Here is a 15914-nt window from a genome sequence, read left to right on the forward strand (position 1 = left end):
GGTATCTTTCTGGAAATCTGCCTTCCTTAAGTGAATAAACAGAAAGATGCAGTGACAAATCTTATGTACTTGTACTCCAATGCAGTACCTCTAGCAGTATCCCCTTAAAGGGACATTTTGTTCAAGGAGACGTGGGATTTATTTCTTGAAGCACCAATCATTAAAGGAATTCTAAATGCCTTTTGCAGCTCGGTAAGTCTTAAAATAAGATTTGCTAAATGTGCAAGATGTGCCCTGCCTGAGTGAATGAAAACAAATCAGGCGACCCTCTCCAGTGGCAGGTCTCGGGAATTCATGCCAGAACTATCTTTATGTATCAACGTCCCCTACTTACTTACATATGGTTACTTTAAATCTGTATATTTAAGGCTGAATAAGATCTCTAAATCTAGTCACCTTAGCAATGAATGTTATATAAACCTCAAGGAGAAGGCTTTCAAATAAACCTTGCTAATTTACTTTGAACCTATTCACTTGCTTTATTAACATTTGACAATTAATACCATAATGGAGTCCCAGAACTACAAAAGGAACTCAAGAGAATATCTGACTTTGTCATTAGGTGGGTGACTAAATCGTCAAGGGCAGGTGATGGGTAATTTTTGTCTTGCCTATCTTAGGAGACTTGGCAAACTTTTAAGGCAGTGAACACATAAAGTGGGAAAAATACTCTGTAAGTAAACAGATTATTCTGACCCGTTTTGAGTTTTGCTTATGGTGGGTTGTGGTGATCTAAACCAGGGATCAGCAAACCTTAGCCCACTGGCCAAATCCTAGCCTACCATCTGTTTTTATAGACTGTGAGCTAAGAACTCATCTGCATTTTTAAATAATTAGAAATACATCAAAATAAGATTTTAACGCATGAGAAATTTGAATAAAACTCAAATTTCGGCATTCAGAATTAATGTTTTGTTGGGGATTCAGCCACATCTTTCATTTGCACATCATCTGAGGCTGCTCTCTTGGTACGACGGCAGAGCCAAACAGTCGCACCAGGGACCACATGTCCTTCAAAGCTAAATATATGCATTACCTGACCCTTTCAAAGAAATTCACTGGCCTCTCAATTACAATATATCAGTAATTAATTCTCTTTTAAATTTTTCATCCCCATTGTAAAATTTTACTGTTTTCACTTACTATCCTAAAAATGATAAACCAGAAGAAATAAAACCTAGCAAGAGCATAATGTCTAGCCAGTTACTATGAAGATGAATTTTACTTTAGCTTCTAAGAAATGAATCAGAATTGAGTTTTTTTTAAAAAAAAAAAAAAAAAAAAGTTGACCACACTCCTTATGGCCTCTGGATAGGGCAATCTTAATTTAGACTTGGGCTTCTAAACCTGGAATAATATTCATGACTACTCTAAAATAAAAGTTAGGGAAATTTAAGGTTCACTGAAGATCTTTTTTAATACAATTCATGTAAAAAGATAAGTGTGAACAATGCATTGACTTTCAACTGGCCAATGGAGTCACCGTCTCATCTGTTACCACTGGCAATGTACTTCATTGATGGAGAGAGAAATTATATTTACATTAGCCTCCCATTAAGAATGACCATGAGCCATGGGGAGTAACTCTTATTGATAGACATCAAATGACAGTTGGCCAGATGGGTTCTGAAAAAGATGGCTCTTGAAACTGACCATGACCTACCATCTAAGGATCTGGAGGACACAGAGAGTAAATAACTGCCCTAAGTAATTCTTCCACATAACCAATTTAAGCCACCTTTTTTCCTTAGGAAGAAAATAATGACAAAAGTCTTCACAAAAATAATGTGAAATATTTTTAATCCTAGGAAGGATTTGATTGTTAGTAACCAAAGAAGGGAAAGGTCAGTAATAAAATTCAGCCTTTTAAATCAAGTGAACACATATCAAATTGCTCAACATTGTTAAATTGCATGATATAATGTATCCATAGAAGATGTGTTCTCATCCAATGGAAAATTGATTTAAATATCTTTTGACAGAGTGCTAAGAGACATTATAGACAACAGTTGACTTAATGAAGTATTTAAGGCCCCAAAACTGGGCCTTTTAGAAAAACAACAACATATTTTCTGTACCACTTGGTGGAGGGAAAGAACAATGAATGTCAATTAAAAGCCATAAAAACATAATTAATTTGTTTATGTCTTTTGACATTTCACTGAGCTTTTCAAAGGCCAGACATAAAACTAAAGTTAATTTTATAGCCAGAATTGGTCTGAATATTTTCCTTATAATATTCTCTCTGTCATGTTTCTTTAATTCTTAGAATCAAATGTCAAGCCAATGGAATCCAAAGGAAAACTTTGGAAAGGAGCTGACAAAATATATTTAATATCTAAAATTAGAAATAAAATAAATTCTTCAATATCAACTACATTTTCAGAGAGTCCATTAAAAATTTAAGGCATTTTTGATATGTCAGGAATTTTAGTCCAGTGACAAGAGAAGAAAGAAGCTACCTGGGAGCAAATCCCAATTATCTCTATGGCTTGGAACATACATGTTGAGCAGAGCAGAAGATGAAGAAAGAGGTGACAGGTGACTGCAGAAACTTTCTGACTCTGTCCGGTTTGTACAGCTTTACCAGGGTTCCTCTGAAAGAGTACATTTTACTTGTATTTTCCTTCTTCCACTTAAATTGTATCAAGATAGGGAAAGACACGCCAATATTCTGCTAGCAGGATAAAAATGAGTACTGTGAAAATAATTTTTCTTTATACAAAGATTAAAGAAATTAAATGCAAAAAAGGTTTAGGCTAAGTGACACCCTTGTTGAATTCCATAACAAAAAATAAGATAAAAGCAACCTCATGTATTTTATATACAACCAGAGAGATGTACACATAAAAACATTCATTAGAGGATAGCAAAGTGGTCTAATAATTCACCTGCCAGCCAAATAAACATAGTTATTCATGTTTATCCCATTTTTCATAAAAATAAAGAAACTATCTACAGAATCAAATGTTATAAGTCATATTTCATTGAAATGCCTGGAAAAAACACACAATAAGCCTTACCCTTTTCCCCTGCCTCTCTTACCAACACAACTCTTCTTAAAAATCTGTTTAAGATTTACGAACATTATTGTTTATTGGAAACAAATGAAAGCACCTTATATCATCAGTGTCCATGAAACTCCCCTCTGACTTCAGTTCTAAAAATTTACACAAAATCAGTCATATCCATCTTTAAACTTTCAACAAATAATATCCAAGTCATGCTAATACTAGAAATCTATCATAAGAAATGAATCATTTTTGAATAAGAACAATCATTATTTTGTAAATGTTTATGGTACTCAATAATTATTTCATAAATGTTTATGGTACTATCACATTCTTATATTAATACATTATATACATTTTAAAAAATTGAACTTCTGCCTATTGGCTTAAGAGGGGATGCTTTCAAGAAAGTTATAATCCTTGCAGAGCGTGGTGGCGCACGCTTGTAATCCCCACGCTTGGGAGGCTGAGACAGGAGGATGGCGCAGGTTTGAAGCCAGCCACGCTGGCTTAAGAGACCCTGTATCCAAATAAAAATGTAAAATAGGTCTGGGAGTGTAGCCCGGAGGTAGAAGGGCTTCCAGGAACCCCAGTACCACCAAAAAAAGAAAAAAGTTATAATCCTCAAAATTTTGTAGTAATAGCAGAAAAATCACCATATAACCTCTGGTGCTTGACCTGGAAGAAATGTCCTGGTGACATTTTCTGGAGACCATATACCTTTATACAGCTATCTGTATTTATAAACAAGCTATCCCATTTTCTTCTTCATGATTGCATAGCTAATTTGATAACAAGCTTCCCCACTTTATTGTTCATGTTCCACACAGATTATTTTTAATCCATTTGACTTCTATGATAATATCAGCTTGTTCAATTAATGGAAAACCAAGGCTTCTCCTTGCTTTTTTTATTTTAAGATTGCTTCAAACTTTTAGTCAAGCTCTTCTTACCAATTCCAACAAAGATGGAATTTCAATAGGTTTAAATAACCCAAGCACATGCTAACCCTTTCTAAAATATTACTAATAACTTAAGCTTTTGAAACCAAGAGAAAATACCCTATGAAAAAATGAAAAATTTATTAGATTTCATTGCTCACCATTTTTAATAGAAAAGATGTTTTAAGGTCTGTTGGGAAAATAAATAATGGGAAAAATAATTACACCTTAAAAATTTTTTCCAATCTTCCCCAAAATATAGACAAAGAAAAGACATAAATGGGGTCACAAGGCATACGCTCATATCTGCCCTCCAAAGCACACTCTTTATGTGGACATTATAAAGAATAAAAGTTACCATTAATTATATGGCATGCATCAGCAGTGCACTGGTGGGCTTAAACTTGGTTTTCAGTTATGTGTATATACAGATAAATCTCTTCCTGAGTTAAATTTCATCTTCTTTTGAGACCCAAATCATCTGCTTTCCTTTGTTTGGCAAGGTAGTTGACCACATGATAAGGCAATCAAACATTTCAACCTCCTTCCCTTTTTAGCAGCATGGCCCTCCTCTGTGAGATCACCAACATGACAGGTGTGAGGATGAGCCCTGACATATGGTCCTGTGAAACTAGAGAGCAGGTTTCTGTGTTCATTAGTCTGAAGACTACAGCACTGTCTCTTCATATATTGGGGGATCTTGAGGATTTCAGCTGAACAGATTCAAAATGGTCTTCTTTTTCCTAAAGAAAAAAGAGATTAAAAACAAAATCAACTCATTTAAATTCTTGTAATATTTTAGGATCTTACTTGTCCAGAAGGAAATTTACCAAAATCGTTTAAATCTATGCACCTGCCACTTGTAATTAGGATTTTACATTTAGAGTAAGGTGGCAGATATAAAGCAAGTAGCATGTCTACCCTGAAGCGTGCTTTTGATGTCCAAGAGATAAGACAGACAAATACAAAATAGAAGCAAACACATGATTGGAATAGATATCAAAAGATGTAGCTGTGATTCCTGTAAAGAAACTACTGAGACCCTTCCTAAGGGTACACCTAACCTTGATGTGGAAATTGATGACCTTGTCAGACCAATGGTGGCAAAACAGAATTGATGGATACTAAATAATCTCAAGATAACATAGGAAAAAAAAAAGAAGAAGAAAAGGACGGGAGAAATAAATAAGAACACCAGTAAGTATATGATCTTTTGAGTTCGCTAATATGTTTTAGGAAAATCTTTTAAGAACATACCTACTGAAGATATTAAACAAGTTATCTTAGATAATGGAATCAATTTTTTTTGGTGGTACTGGGGTTCCTGGAAGCCCTTCTACCTCCAGCCTACACTCCCAGACCTATTTTATACTTTTTTATTTGGAAATAGGGTCTCTTAAGCCAGCACGGCTGGCTTCGAACCGGAGCAATCCTCTGTCTCTGCCTCCCAAGCGCAGGGATTACAAGCGTGCCCCACCACACCCAGCAATGGAATCAAATTTTAACTCAAATGTGTGCAACGCATTCAAGATGTACCTTGTATAAATAAATTCTTTAATGGGGAAAAAGAGAAAAAGGAGGTGGGATTTTTCTCAATCATTTGTTAAAGCCAGAGAAAACTTTCAAAAGACTTCTGGAGTGAAAAGACAAAAGAAAACCAGGATTGTTTTAAAAAAAACACAATGAAGAAAACAGGAGGCCCACCAGCCTTAGGTGAAAACAGACATGCAGGCAAAGTGGACGCGTGAAATCAGAGAACTACGGGAAGTAGACATTGACAGGCTGTCAGGAAGGATGCCTGCTTTTGTGTTTGCTTTCACTTAAGCATAGAAGTCCAAGAGCTTTAGTGCTACAGAAACAGGATAATAAAGAAAATCACAGCATAGATACCAACATGGCCCTTTTCCCCTCACCTTTGCTGAGACAGCAAAACTCTGGGAGAGCAGAACGTTGACATCCTCAGCACTCTAGTAACAACTTGCCTACAGTCTCACATTTATTGGCCTTACAATTTCTTTTTTTAGAAGAACCATTGATGATTCAAATATTTATTAAGCATCCACTGCATTGCAGGACAGGACTAGAATAGAGGGCTACAAAACAGAATATAACAAAATGCCTGACCCCCAAGGAGATAGGCATATTAAAGGAAAAAACTTTAGGGTATCAAATATGAACAAGAAAGAAACCCTGAGGTAGGCATGGTGGTACATGCTGGTAATCTCAGTATTTGATATTCCTGAAACAGGAATATCAAGGGTTCTATGCCAGTCTTATCAACTTAGTGAGGCCCTCAGCAATTTAGTAAGACCCTACTTCAAAATAAAAATAAAAATGGCAGGGAGTGTAGCTCAGAAGTAGAATGCCCCTAGGTTCAACTTCTAGTACTACTAAAATAAATTTAAACAGGAGCCAGGCATGGTGGCTCACACTTGTAATCCCAGTAGTTGGGAGGTTGAGACAGGAGGATTGCAGATTCGCGACAAGCCTCAGCTACTTGGTGAGGCCCTCTGCAATTTAGTGAGACCCTGTTTCAAAATAAAAAATAAAAAATATGGCTGGGGTGTAGCTTTGTGATAGAATGCCCTTAGGATCCATCCCCAGTGCCAAAAAAATTAAAAATTTAAAAATAAAAAAATCTGAGATATTTTTGGCTACTCTTTAAGAATATTTAATTCAACACATTCCTAAGGGAAAGTGAAACAGATACCTGCTGGTTATCCTCAAGGTAATATTTAAAATAAAACATTTAAAGCTCCTTTATCATCTCACATTTGGGTTATATGGCTGTGGTTGCCATGTCCTCTTCATTTGTACGGGACATTGCTGCTACTGCTGATGTGGTAAGACAGTCCATATGTGTGTGGGTGTGTGGAAATATGTGCATAATGACTGAGGTAGTGCCACTGACTAGGACTACCTGATGGCAGGAACTATATCTCTTCATTTTTAATTCCCAAGAAAAGACCCAAGGCCTTAGCAAAACAGCAGGTGGTCAATCAGTGATAATGAAAAAGTATTGAAACACCACACTGTAGACGGAAAAACACAAGATTAGAATGTGGGCGATGTTGTCTTCTAATTCCTATCGAGTCCCCTTTGGAAAAATAAGTGAGCCTCTCTGGTCTCAGTTTATTCAAGTATTAAATAAGGATGCTGCAAAGGATGGTTGTTTTAAGCTCTAAATTCAAGAATTTACTCAAAAGACAATTTCTCCCAGAAACTTCCCCTTAGGTCTCACTACCTCCCCTCTGGAGCACTTCTCCCCAGTGCTCCAAGGGATCCTATGTTTGTTCTTTCCATACAGGATGATTTGTGTATATATGGTGATATGTCTTCCTACAATATTTCCATAGTGTTTAAGAAAGTGTCTAAATTGACATACCCCCAAATCCAACAAAGCCTTTTATAGTATCTTGTGATTCTGAATTTAAAATGGGGAAATGCAAAAAAAATAATTGAAGATATTTTCTAGTTGCTGGAAAAAAGTTAAGAGAAATCAACACACATATAAGCATATGTGTATGCCATGCACTGCTGGGGAAATACCAAATAAGATATGGCCTTTAGAACATGAATGAGGATATATAAGAAAAACTCTATATGACACAGCAGTTTTTTAAAAACTTATAAATGTTTTTGCTCTTTGAAATCATGCATAAGAAACTTTTAAAAATAAAACATACAATAAGTCCTGTAAAATAGTATCCATAGCAGCTTTACTCATAGTTAAACACTGGAAATAACACTCATCCATTAACAAGAGAACAAGTAAACAAATTTTGGTATATCTACACAATAAAAATACTAGTCTTGAGTGAAAGAAAATCTACTAATGATTAGCACAACGAGGTGAATGAATATCAAAAGCATCTTTTTTTTTTGGGGGGGGGGTCTGGGGATGGAACCCAGGGGCATGTGACCTCCGAGCTACACCCTCTGCCCTATTTTTTATTCTTTATTTTGAAACTGGGTCTCACGGAGTTGCAGAGCGCCTCACTAAGTAGCTGAGGCTGTCCACGAACCGCGATCCTCCGGTCTCAGCCTCCCGAATGCTGGGATTACAAGCATGCGTCACCACGCCTGGTAAAAGCATCTTTTAGTATAAAATAAAATTATACAAAATACTAGATAATGTGTAGTCACAATTAAATGAAACTCTAAAACAGACAAAACTAATCTATGGCTTAAAAATGATTACAGCAGTTTCCTTTGGGAAATGAGATTATATACAAAAGCACCTGAGGTACTTTTAGTGTAAAACTAGTATTCCATATCTTGATATGATTTAGAGTCATACATGTACAGACATTTTTCAAACTTTGTCAAGTCATACGCACACTTGTGATGTGTGCATTTCACTTTTAAAAAATCTTAAAATTTTGACTTATAATCAATGGTAAATATCTGAAGTGTTTTGGGGTGATGTGTATTGAAGTCTTCAACCCACTTTGAAACATACCAAAAAAAGAAGACTGATAAAATGATAAAGAGATGAACAAATGGACAGATATGTAACAGAGCAAAAATTTAGGTAGTGGGTTAACAACTGTACCATTATTTAATTCTTTCAACTTTTCAGTTAATAGTTCAAATTTTCATTTTAAAAATTAAAAAGATAGATTATTATGCTAAAATTACTATTCAAAAAAATATGGTACACTGAACTTTCTCAGGGAGAAAAATCTCTGTCCTCTCCATCTTATTTCCTGTGGTTGTTTCCAAGAACCTTTGAAAGCTTCAATTCTCAGGCTACATTATAACGTTAAACACAGGTGGTACCGCAATATAAGGAAACACTTAAAAGTTTATGCAATACTGGAATCTCTTCTTCCCCAAAGATTTACATGTGCTCTTTAAGATTTATCTTAGTGGTCATTTTTTCTTTAAAATTTTCCCTGGCACCTAACTGCTTCTTTCATTATGAGATAATGTATTTTCAGACAGGAACTCACAATATCAAATGAGTCAAGAAGTCTCAGTAAACTGATGCTTGGCTTCTTCATGTCTTCTGGGAAAGACAAGTGTTGTCCTTTAAATAATATTTTGAAGATGTTAATATAACACAAAGCCTTGGGGGTATTAGAATAATGGCTCCTTCCAAGGCAAAGGAAAAATTTATTTATGGTTCTGAAAGCTAAAGATAGTGCCTCTCTCCATGGAACAAACATACTTACTGCCTATTATAAAAAAAAATCAGGTTCCCCAACCTATGTGTTTCTCTTTCATAACACAATCTATTGGGTATACCAGGTGTCATCTAGGCCTCTTCTCTCTGTGGGAAGTGGAACTCATTGAACCAAACCAAGCACTGATATTTGGAGTATTATTATTGCTGTGAATAACCAACTGTTTTATCTCTAATCCAAAACTGTCTTCTAATGTGTCCTATATGGGTGTGGTGGTGCATGCCTGTAACCCCAGTATTTGGGAGGCTGAGACAAGAAGATTACAGTTTAAAAACCAGCCTTAGCTACTTAGCAAGGCTCTCAACAACTTAGTGAGACCCTATCTCCTAATAAAAAATAGGTTTGGTAAATATAACTCAGAGGTAAAATGACCCTCAGTTCAATCCTCAGCACCATACATACATACATACATACATACATACATACATACACAAATACATAAATAAGCATATAAATACATAAGTAAATGTCCCGAAACCATGGCAGGCCAATTTGTTGGCTAGCAAGTAGAATAAAATTTCAAATTTTTCAGAGTTCTTCACTGTTTTGCTAGTGAGAATGAGAAACTGACAGAAACATAATTTTTTGTAATACAAGAGTTTCACATACTGATTAATAGCATTTGCAAGAACAATAATTCCAAAGATGTCATGGGAAGTGGTATTAAGCAATGGATTACAAAACTATGGGATATGTACATAATGTAATTTTACTCAGCCATAAAGAAGATCAAAATTATGCCATTTACAGGGAAATGAATGGAACTGGAGAACATTATACTAAGTGAGATTAGTCACAAAAAGTAAGAAATAGGATGCTCTCCCTAATAGGTAAAGCTAGGGAGAAAAAGGGTCATAGAACTCTAGACAAAGGAGGAGAAACCACAGATGAGCAAATAAGGAGGCCTAACTGGGGTGATGGGAGTGGGGAAGGGAGAAACTCCCTAATGTACCTGATGTACATTCAAAAACATGTCAATGTCAATTACTAAGCCAAACATGAGAAGGAGGGAATGGGATGGGAATTGGGTAAGGGCTAAAGTAATGTGTGCATATATGCCTTTAACATCTTGTACTCCATTAAGATATATGACTACAGCTGGGCACGGTGACACACGCTTGTAATCCCAGCATTTGGGAGGCTGAGACAGGAAGATTGCAGGGTTTGCAGCCAGCCTCAGCTACTTAGGCCCTTCGCAACTCAGTGAGACTGTTTCAAAATGAAGAATAAAATAGAGCTGGGGCTGGGGCTCATGGGTAGAATGCCTTTGGGTTCCATTCCTGGTGCCACAAAGAAAAAAAACCAAAAGATGTATGACTATAGTGGATTCATAAAAAAATTGTTTTAAACATGCTGACCACATACTGGTCAACAAGGCAGTAACAGGCCCCCATTTTATTTTCTGATAACAAGAATTTTGGAGATGGTTGCAGAAAACATAGTGAAAGTAGAATAAAGAATTTACAGTTCTGTTATCTGAACAATGCTCTGTGTGTTGTGAGCTCTCCTCTGGGTAGGAGGACCTCCTCACTAGTCAGGCATTCAGCCTCAGGGGTTCCCAAGGCATTAATGGCACTAAAATTCATCCTGATAAGTAAAAAAAGATTCACTTTCCTATAGAGGTATACACTTACAATAAGTACTAAAAGGGGAAAAATGGAAACTCCATATTAGTAGAAACCCTGGTGAATCCTTAGAGTTTTGACTGGTTTGGCTTGGAGGTGGTATAGCATAACTCAATGACTATTAAGTAAGAAAAGCAACATCTGAGCCATTTTAGGTCTTAACACCTTTTATAATATATTAAATCAAATGTAGATCCATTAAAAGATGACAAAAAAATGCTCGGAGATTATGGTTACTGTCTACAATAACAGAGCTTTAGTTTTCTCTAGGAGGTTTCCCTAAAACCAATTCCCATAGGAATACTTTGTGAGGCACCAATCCATATGCGGGCTTTTATCACCACAGATTGGGTTTATAAAATGGAAAATGACCACTGGAAGAAAACAATGGGATTTGAGTAAGGTTTACATCATGGAAGGGGAAATAATGTGACTTTGTGGGAGGGTTCTATGGGCCCATTCAAGATACTGTTCTTGCTGCTTCCACATCTGAAGACACAGTGAAACTTGACAGGATATGATTGTACTTCCCCATGTAATACAGCAGGATGAGATTCCCCCAATCAAGAAGAGCCACTTATAAAGAAGGGCTGGAAGGCTTCCCCAGGGGTTCCTAACTCTTGCACCATTTAAATCACATGGGTGAGTTAGAATTTCATATGAGTTTCTCTACCTTCTGATACCCAGATGGTCACTATATGGTTGGGATCTGGTCAGAAGCCTCCATCTCAGCAGCCCCGTCTGTGTTACCACACTCCCACTAGGAGAGGTGGCTGATGAACCCCATAAAACTCAGGAACTTTCCATACAAAGCTCCTTGGGACTATGTAGACAGATTTGCAATGCTAAATCCATAGTCATAGAAAAACAGTACGGCCTCTGAATTGACTCCTTCATACTAGAGACAGTTTGGGCCTCACTGGAGAATTCCCTTTGCTCTTTTATATCCACTAACTCATAAAATAGTATCCTTTGAATTGGGCTCAAACTAACAGGACATGTTAAAAGCTGTCCAGAAAGCTGGGGCACACTTTCTACCTTTGCAATCTCCCAATCCTAATGACAACTTTGTGATAAAAGTCTCTGTGATTAATAATTTTGACAGTTGGAAACTGGCATCAGGCAGCAGCCTCACCCCAGAGGCACCCTTTGGGCTTTCAAGCTCATCACTCCTCAACATGCTGGCAAGTACACTCCTGAAAATTGGCTACTGGCTTGTTACTAAACTTCACTCAAAACCAAATTATCACTCCCGTGCAGATCTTGTAACCCTCCCCCTAGACAGTCCTGTTTATGGTGAGTCAACTCTGTGGGAAAGGCCCAATAAGCCTTGATTTTCAAAGATATATGGCATACAAGATCGTAGATGTTATGGCCTCTGCCTCAAGTGAAAATACAGAAACAAACCCTTGGGGGGAACTTCATCTTCTACTGCTCAAAATAAACCCATTATCCCAATGAATCATTTATTAATCGAGGTTCTACTACATCCCTGGGCCTGCTCACAGATTATTTTATTGGGCTGAAACCCAGAAGTGTCCATTGGCTGCTATAGACATTTAATCTCAGCTTCATATATACACAACTGAAAACTGAAGAGACTGTTCAACTCAGTGGGCAGCACTCACAGGCATTCGCTTAGATTTAGACAATATTTCTCTTAAACTTCATAGTTTTACTGACACTTGAGCAATTACAAATAGTCTACCTGCTTTTTTCTGCCACTTGGAAAACTATGGACTGGTCTATTAAAGACATCCGTTGTGGGGAGCACAAACCAAAAATAAATTTTAGTTTATGATTAAATCATATATGTCATTCATAGAGATGCGCACATTAAGAACACGTCTTATAAAAAGACCAAGTAAAATCAAGCCATCAAAAAAGTCCTGCACAAGACAGACTACCATAAATACCACATGGTCCATTATCCCACACAACATGGCAATGCAATGCATCATCACAGACTGGACACAAAGGAAAGGGCTCACAAATACACACACACACACACACACACACACACACACACATACATACATATGTTATCACAGCATTTCAGACTTGAGACTCATACCAAAAGGTGACCAGTTTTATTCTAGAAAATTAATCATATCACACCTTTAATATCTTTCTATGGGCTTCTAGTGGTACCTTAACTTCACTATTTTTGCCCTTAAAACAAATCTATATAAAGTTTGTGGCTTAATGGACCACTTAAAGTCTAATGATGGTGTACTTTTTATCACAAAAGCTACCCAGAAATAGGCTGAGTAGAAGTACTCAGGGTACCCTTCTCAATTTCTACCACCCAAAGGTATATGATATGATTAGCACTGAAATGGTTTCTTGAGAATTGGCCTAAAATTTTTTTCTGACTGTATCTCCTTCACCTCCTCTCAATCCACACATCTTAGTAAGGCAGGTTGCTCACTAAATATGGCTGCCCGTGGAAAGATAGCATCTCCTCTTGGTCATTTAATGAACAATGATCAGGAAGGAGAGATACATATATACATATATACATGTACCTAATCTGAAAATCTGGGATTCTGTTTGATCATGCTATGGCATAATACATCCTTATTTACGGCAACAGCAAATGTATGCTGACTGGGTACAACCTCTAGTTATAGTCCAGCTAGAAGACAGCCTAGGAGGTTCAAATGTAACTCTAGTTAAACTGCCTCCTGTTCTTTTGTCTTGTTGGACTACTGTGATTCTAGACCCAAAGGATAATGAGCACTTGTACAGTATAATGCTCACCAAGCGCGTCTACTGTGGCCCACATGCACAAAATTGGGGTACACACTGGTCTCCATAAGTTTTTTTTTTAATGTCCTTGTCCCTTTTGCACCTGAGTGTTCTAGAACATAGATCTAGGTGTCAGTAGAAGATGAACAGAAATAAGGTGAAGTGACAGCTACTGAAATGGTAGTGTGGCAATAGAAGGAGACAGCAATGTAGTCTGATAATAGACACTCAGGAGATCCTTAGACACTGAGAGATAAGGAGGAGAAGGGACACTAATGATCATTTTTCAGTATCACCATGTCACTTTTCCATCAAGAAAAATGCCCTGATATGGTTCTCTCAAATTGTTGCAAATACCTTTAAATTAACTGAGTGCTGTAACTGCCATGTCTGCTCTACTCACAATCTGACTACCATTACTTGTAAGCTTACTGAGAAATCTGTCAGATGCAGCAAGAGATTTCCCCAGCTCCTGCCTCAGAATAACATCAGCTAAAACTTTCATTCCCATAGCCTTCATTCTTTATAATTCAGTTGTCCCATGGGGTAGACAAATATCACCCCTTTTGTGGAGTAGACAAACAGAAAAAGTTTAACTGACTATCTTCAGGCAATCTCCTCAATGAAAAAGAAGAGAGACTCCTATTTGGTATAAATTTAAAAACCTTAAAGTTTATTATCCAGCAAGGAGGGCATTTTCAGGCACAGTCAACCTGTGACGCCTATCTGTTGTAAGTCCCTCTTAATGTCCCATCCATTCGTATTATTTTGTTTCTATAGGTACCATGTATATCTCCAGGATTGTACTTATAATGGAGAAACCAACCTTTAACTTGATTGTCTTCTAAAAACCTGGTGGTTTGTACCTTAGGATAGTCATAAATTTTCATCTTCATGGAAAAATACCAGGTAGGCATTTCTAGACAATTGCAAGAACTGACTCATTATTCACACTTATCCTATGGGCACTTATTCCCTTAGAAAGGGTGGTATACAATTTGTCTCTGACTTTAGCTAAAGTAATCAATTATATCACCTCAACCACTGAAGGAATTCAGGTCAACATCAATTCATTGTCCATAAATATATGTGTGTGTCTGTTATTATAGATAATATAATTACTTCTTCTTCAATTACCCAAGACAAAGTCTATGCAATCACTAATATATCCCATTATACCTGGATTGTCTTGTTAGGTTTCCATGATCCTAGATTTAAAAGATCATTATCACTTAGCTAAGTACACTGCTCACCAAGTCCCTAAATTCCCTGTTCCTCTTCCACCTGAATTTTATGGTAGAAATATCTTGGTGCCAGTGCAGAGGTTTCAGATTGAGTAGAAATGTCAACACAAAGACTTAAAGGAAAAAAAAACATTTCCATTTCTAAGGTAGACCCTAATAGTTTATGATACTGTTCAGCTATTTGGGTCTAGGAGCCTGAGGGTATCATTGAGGCTAATAATGCAAGTTGGCTTCATCTTTTTGCTTGGTACACCATTAATACTATTTTTAATTAAATGTTGTATGAAGCTAAATTGACCAAATTTGATCCCAGCCTCGGTCATATTAATCAGAGTGGTGAGTGGAATTTCCATACTAAAGAAAAAATTCACCAGAAAACAAAATAGTAGAAAATAAGGTTTGGATATTGTTAAGAGATTGATGGTTCTCTAGCATTTCCACATACCTTTTGAGCAAGACACTGATTTAGTTGTTATTGTTGTAGAATATTTTTTAAGAATCTTTGTATGGAGGATAAAGATATTGCCTCCTCACAAAGGACAGGCTTGCTTACAGTCTTAGAAATAGTGTCTCCCATGAAGCAATGGACAGATGTGCTATTACAACAAAGATAATAGCTCCCTTTGTAACAAAAAACAACATGCTCACTGCCCATCATGAAAGTGCAGATTCCCAAAGCTCAGGGTTACTCTCCTGTAATGGAACCAAGTATTATAACTTCTTCCACACATATCTGTGTGAGAACAGTAACTTTAGAAACTGGCATAAATACTGTTGGCATGTCCCTGTGGCTGAACTGTCCTTTGTCTCTAACGAGGAATCTTATGTCTTTTAAAGTAACCATGAAATTATATCAGGCTTACTCTTTAGCCTGTAAGTAGAGTAAAATTTCTAGTTCTTTTTTCTTTTTAATTTTTTATTGGCATATTGTAGTCATCCATCTTAATGGAGTACAAAATGGTGGAGGCATACATGCACACATCACTCAATTAGCTCTTACCCAATTCCAGCACCATTCCCTCCCCCTCACTCTTTCTCATGTTTGGCTTAATGATTGACTTTGATATGTTTGTTAATGTATATCATGAACATTAGAGAATTTCCCTCTCCCATTCCCTCAGTTAGGTCGCCTTATTTGTTCATCTATAATCAA

General features: G+C 36.7%; 1 protein-coding gene across 1 annotated transcript in view; it reads right to left on the reverse strand.

The window, feature by feature from the left end:
• Positions 1–4635: 4635 nt before the first annotated feature.
• ELAPOR2 (endosome-lysosome associated apoptosis and autophagy regulator family member 2) overlaps positions 4636–15914 on the reverse strand; it is a gene marked incomplete at both ends in the record, with an annotated part of 173203 nt that continues 161924 nt past the window's right edge. Inside the window, one exon of the mRNA XM_080700830.1 lies at positions 4636–4695. Within this exon, the coding sequence (XP_080556956.1) occupies positions 4636–4695 (60 nt within the window). The remainder of the gene's footprint in view (positions 4696–15914) is intronic.

This window comes from Muscardinus avellanarius, assembly GCF_963383645.1.
Source record: "Muscardinus avellanarius genome assembly, chromosome: 9".
Classification (NCBI taxonomy): Eukaryota; Metazoa; Chordata; class Mammalia; order Rodentia; family Gliridae; genus Muscardinus; species Muscardinus avellanarius.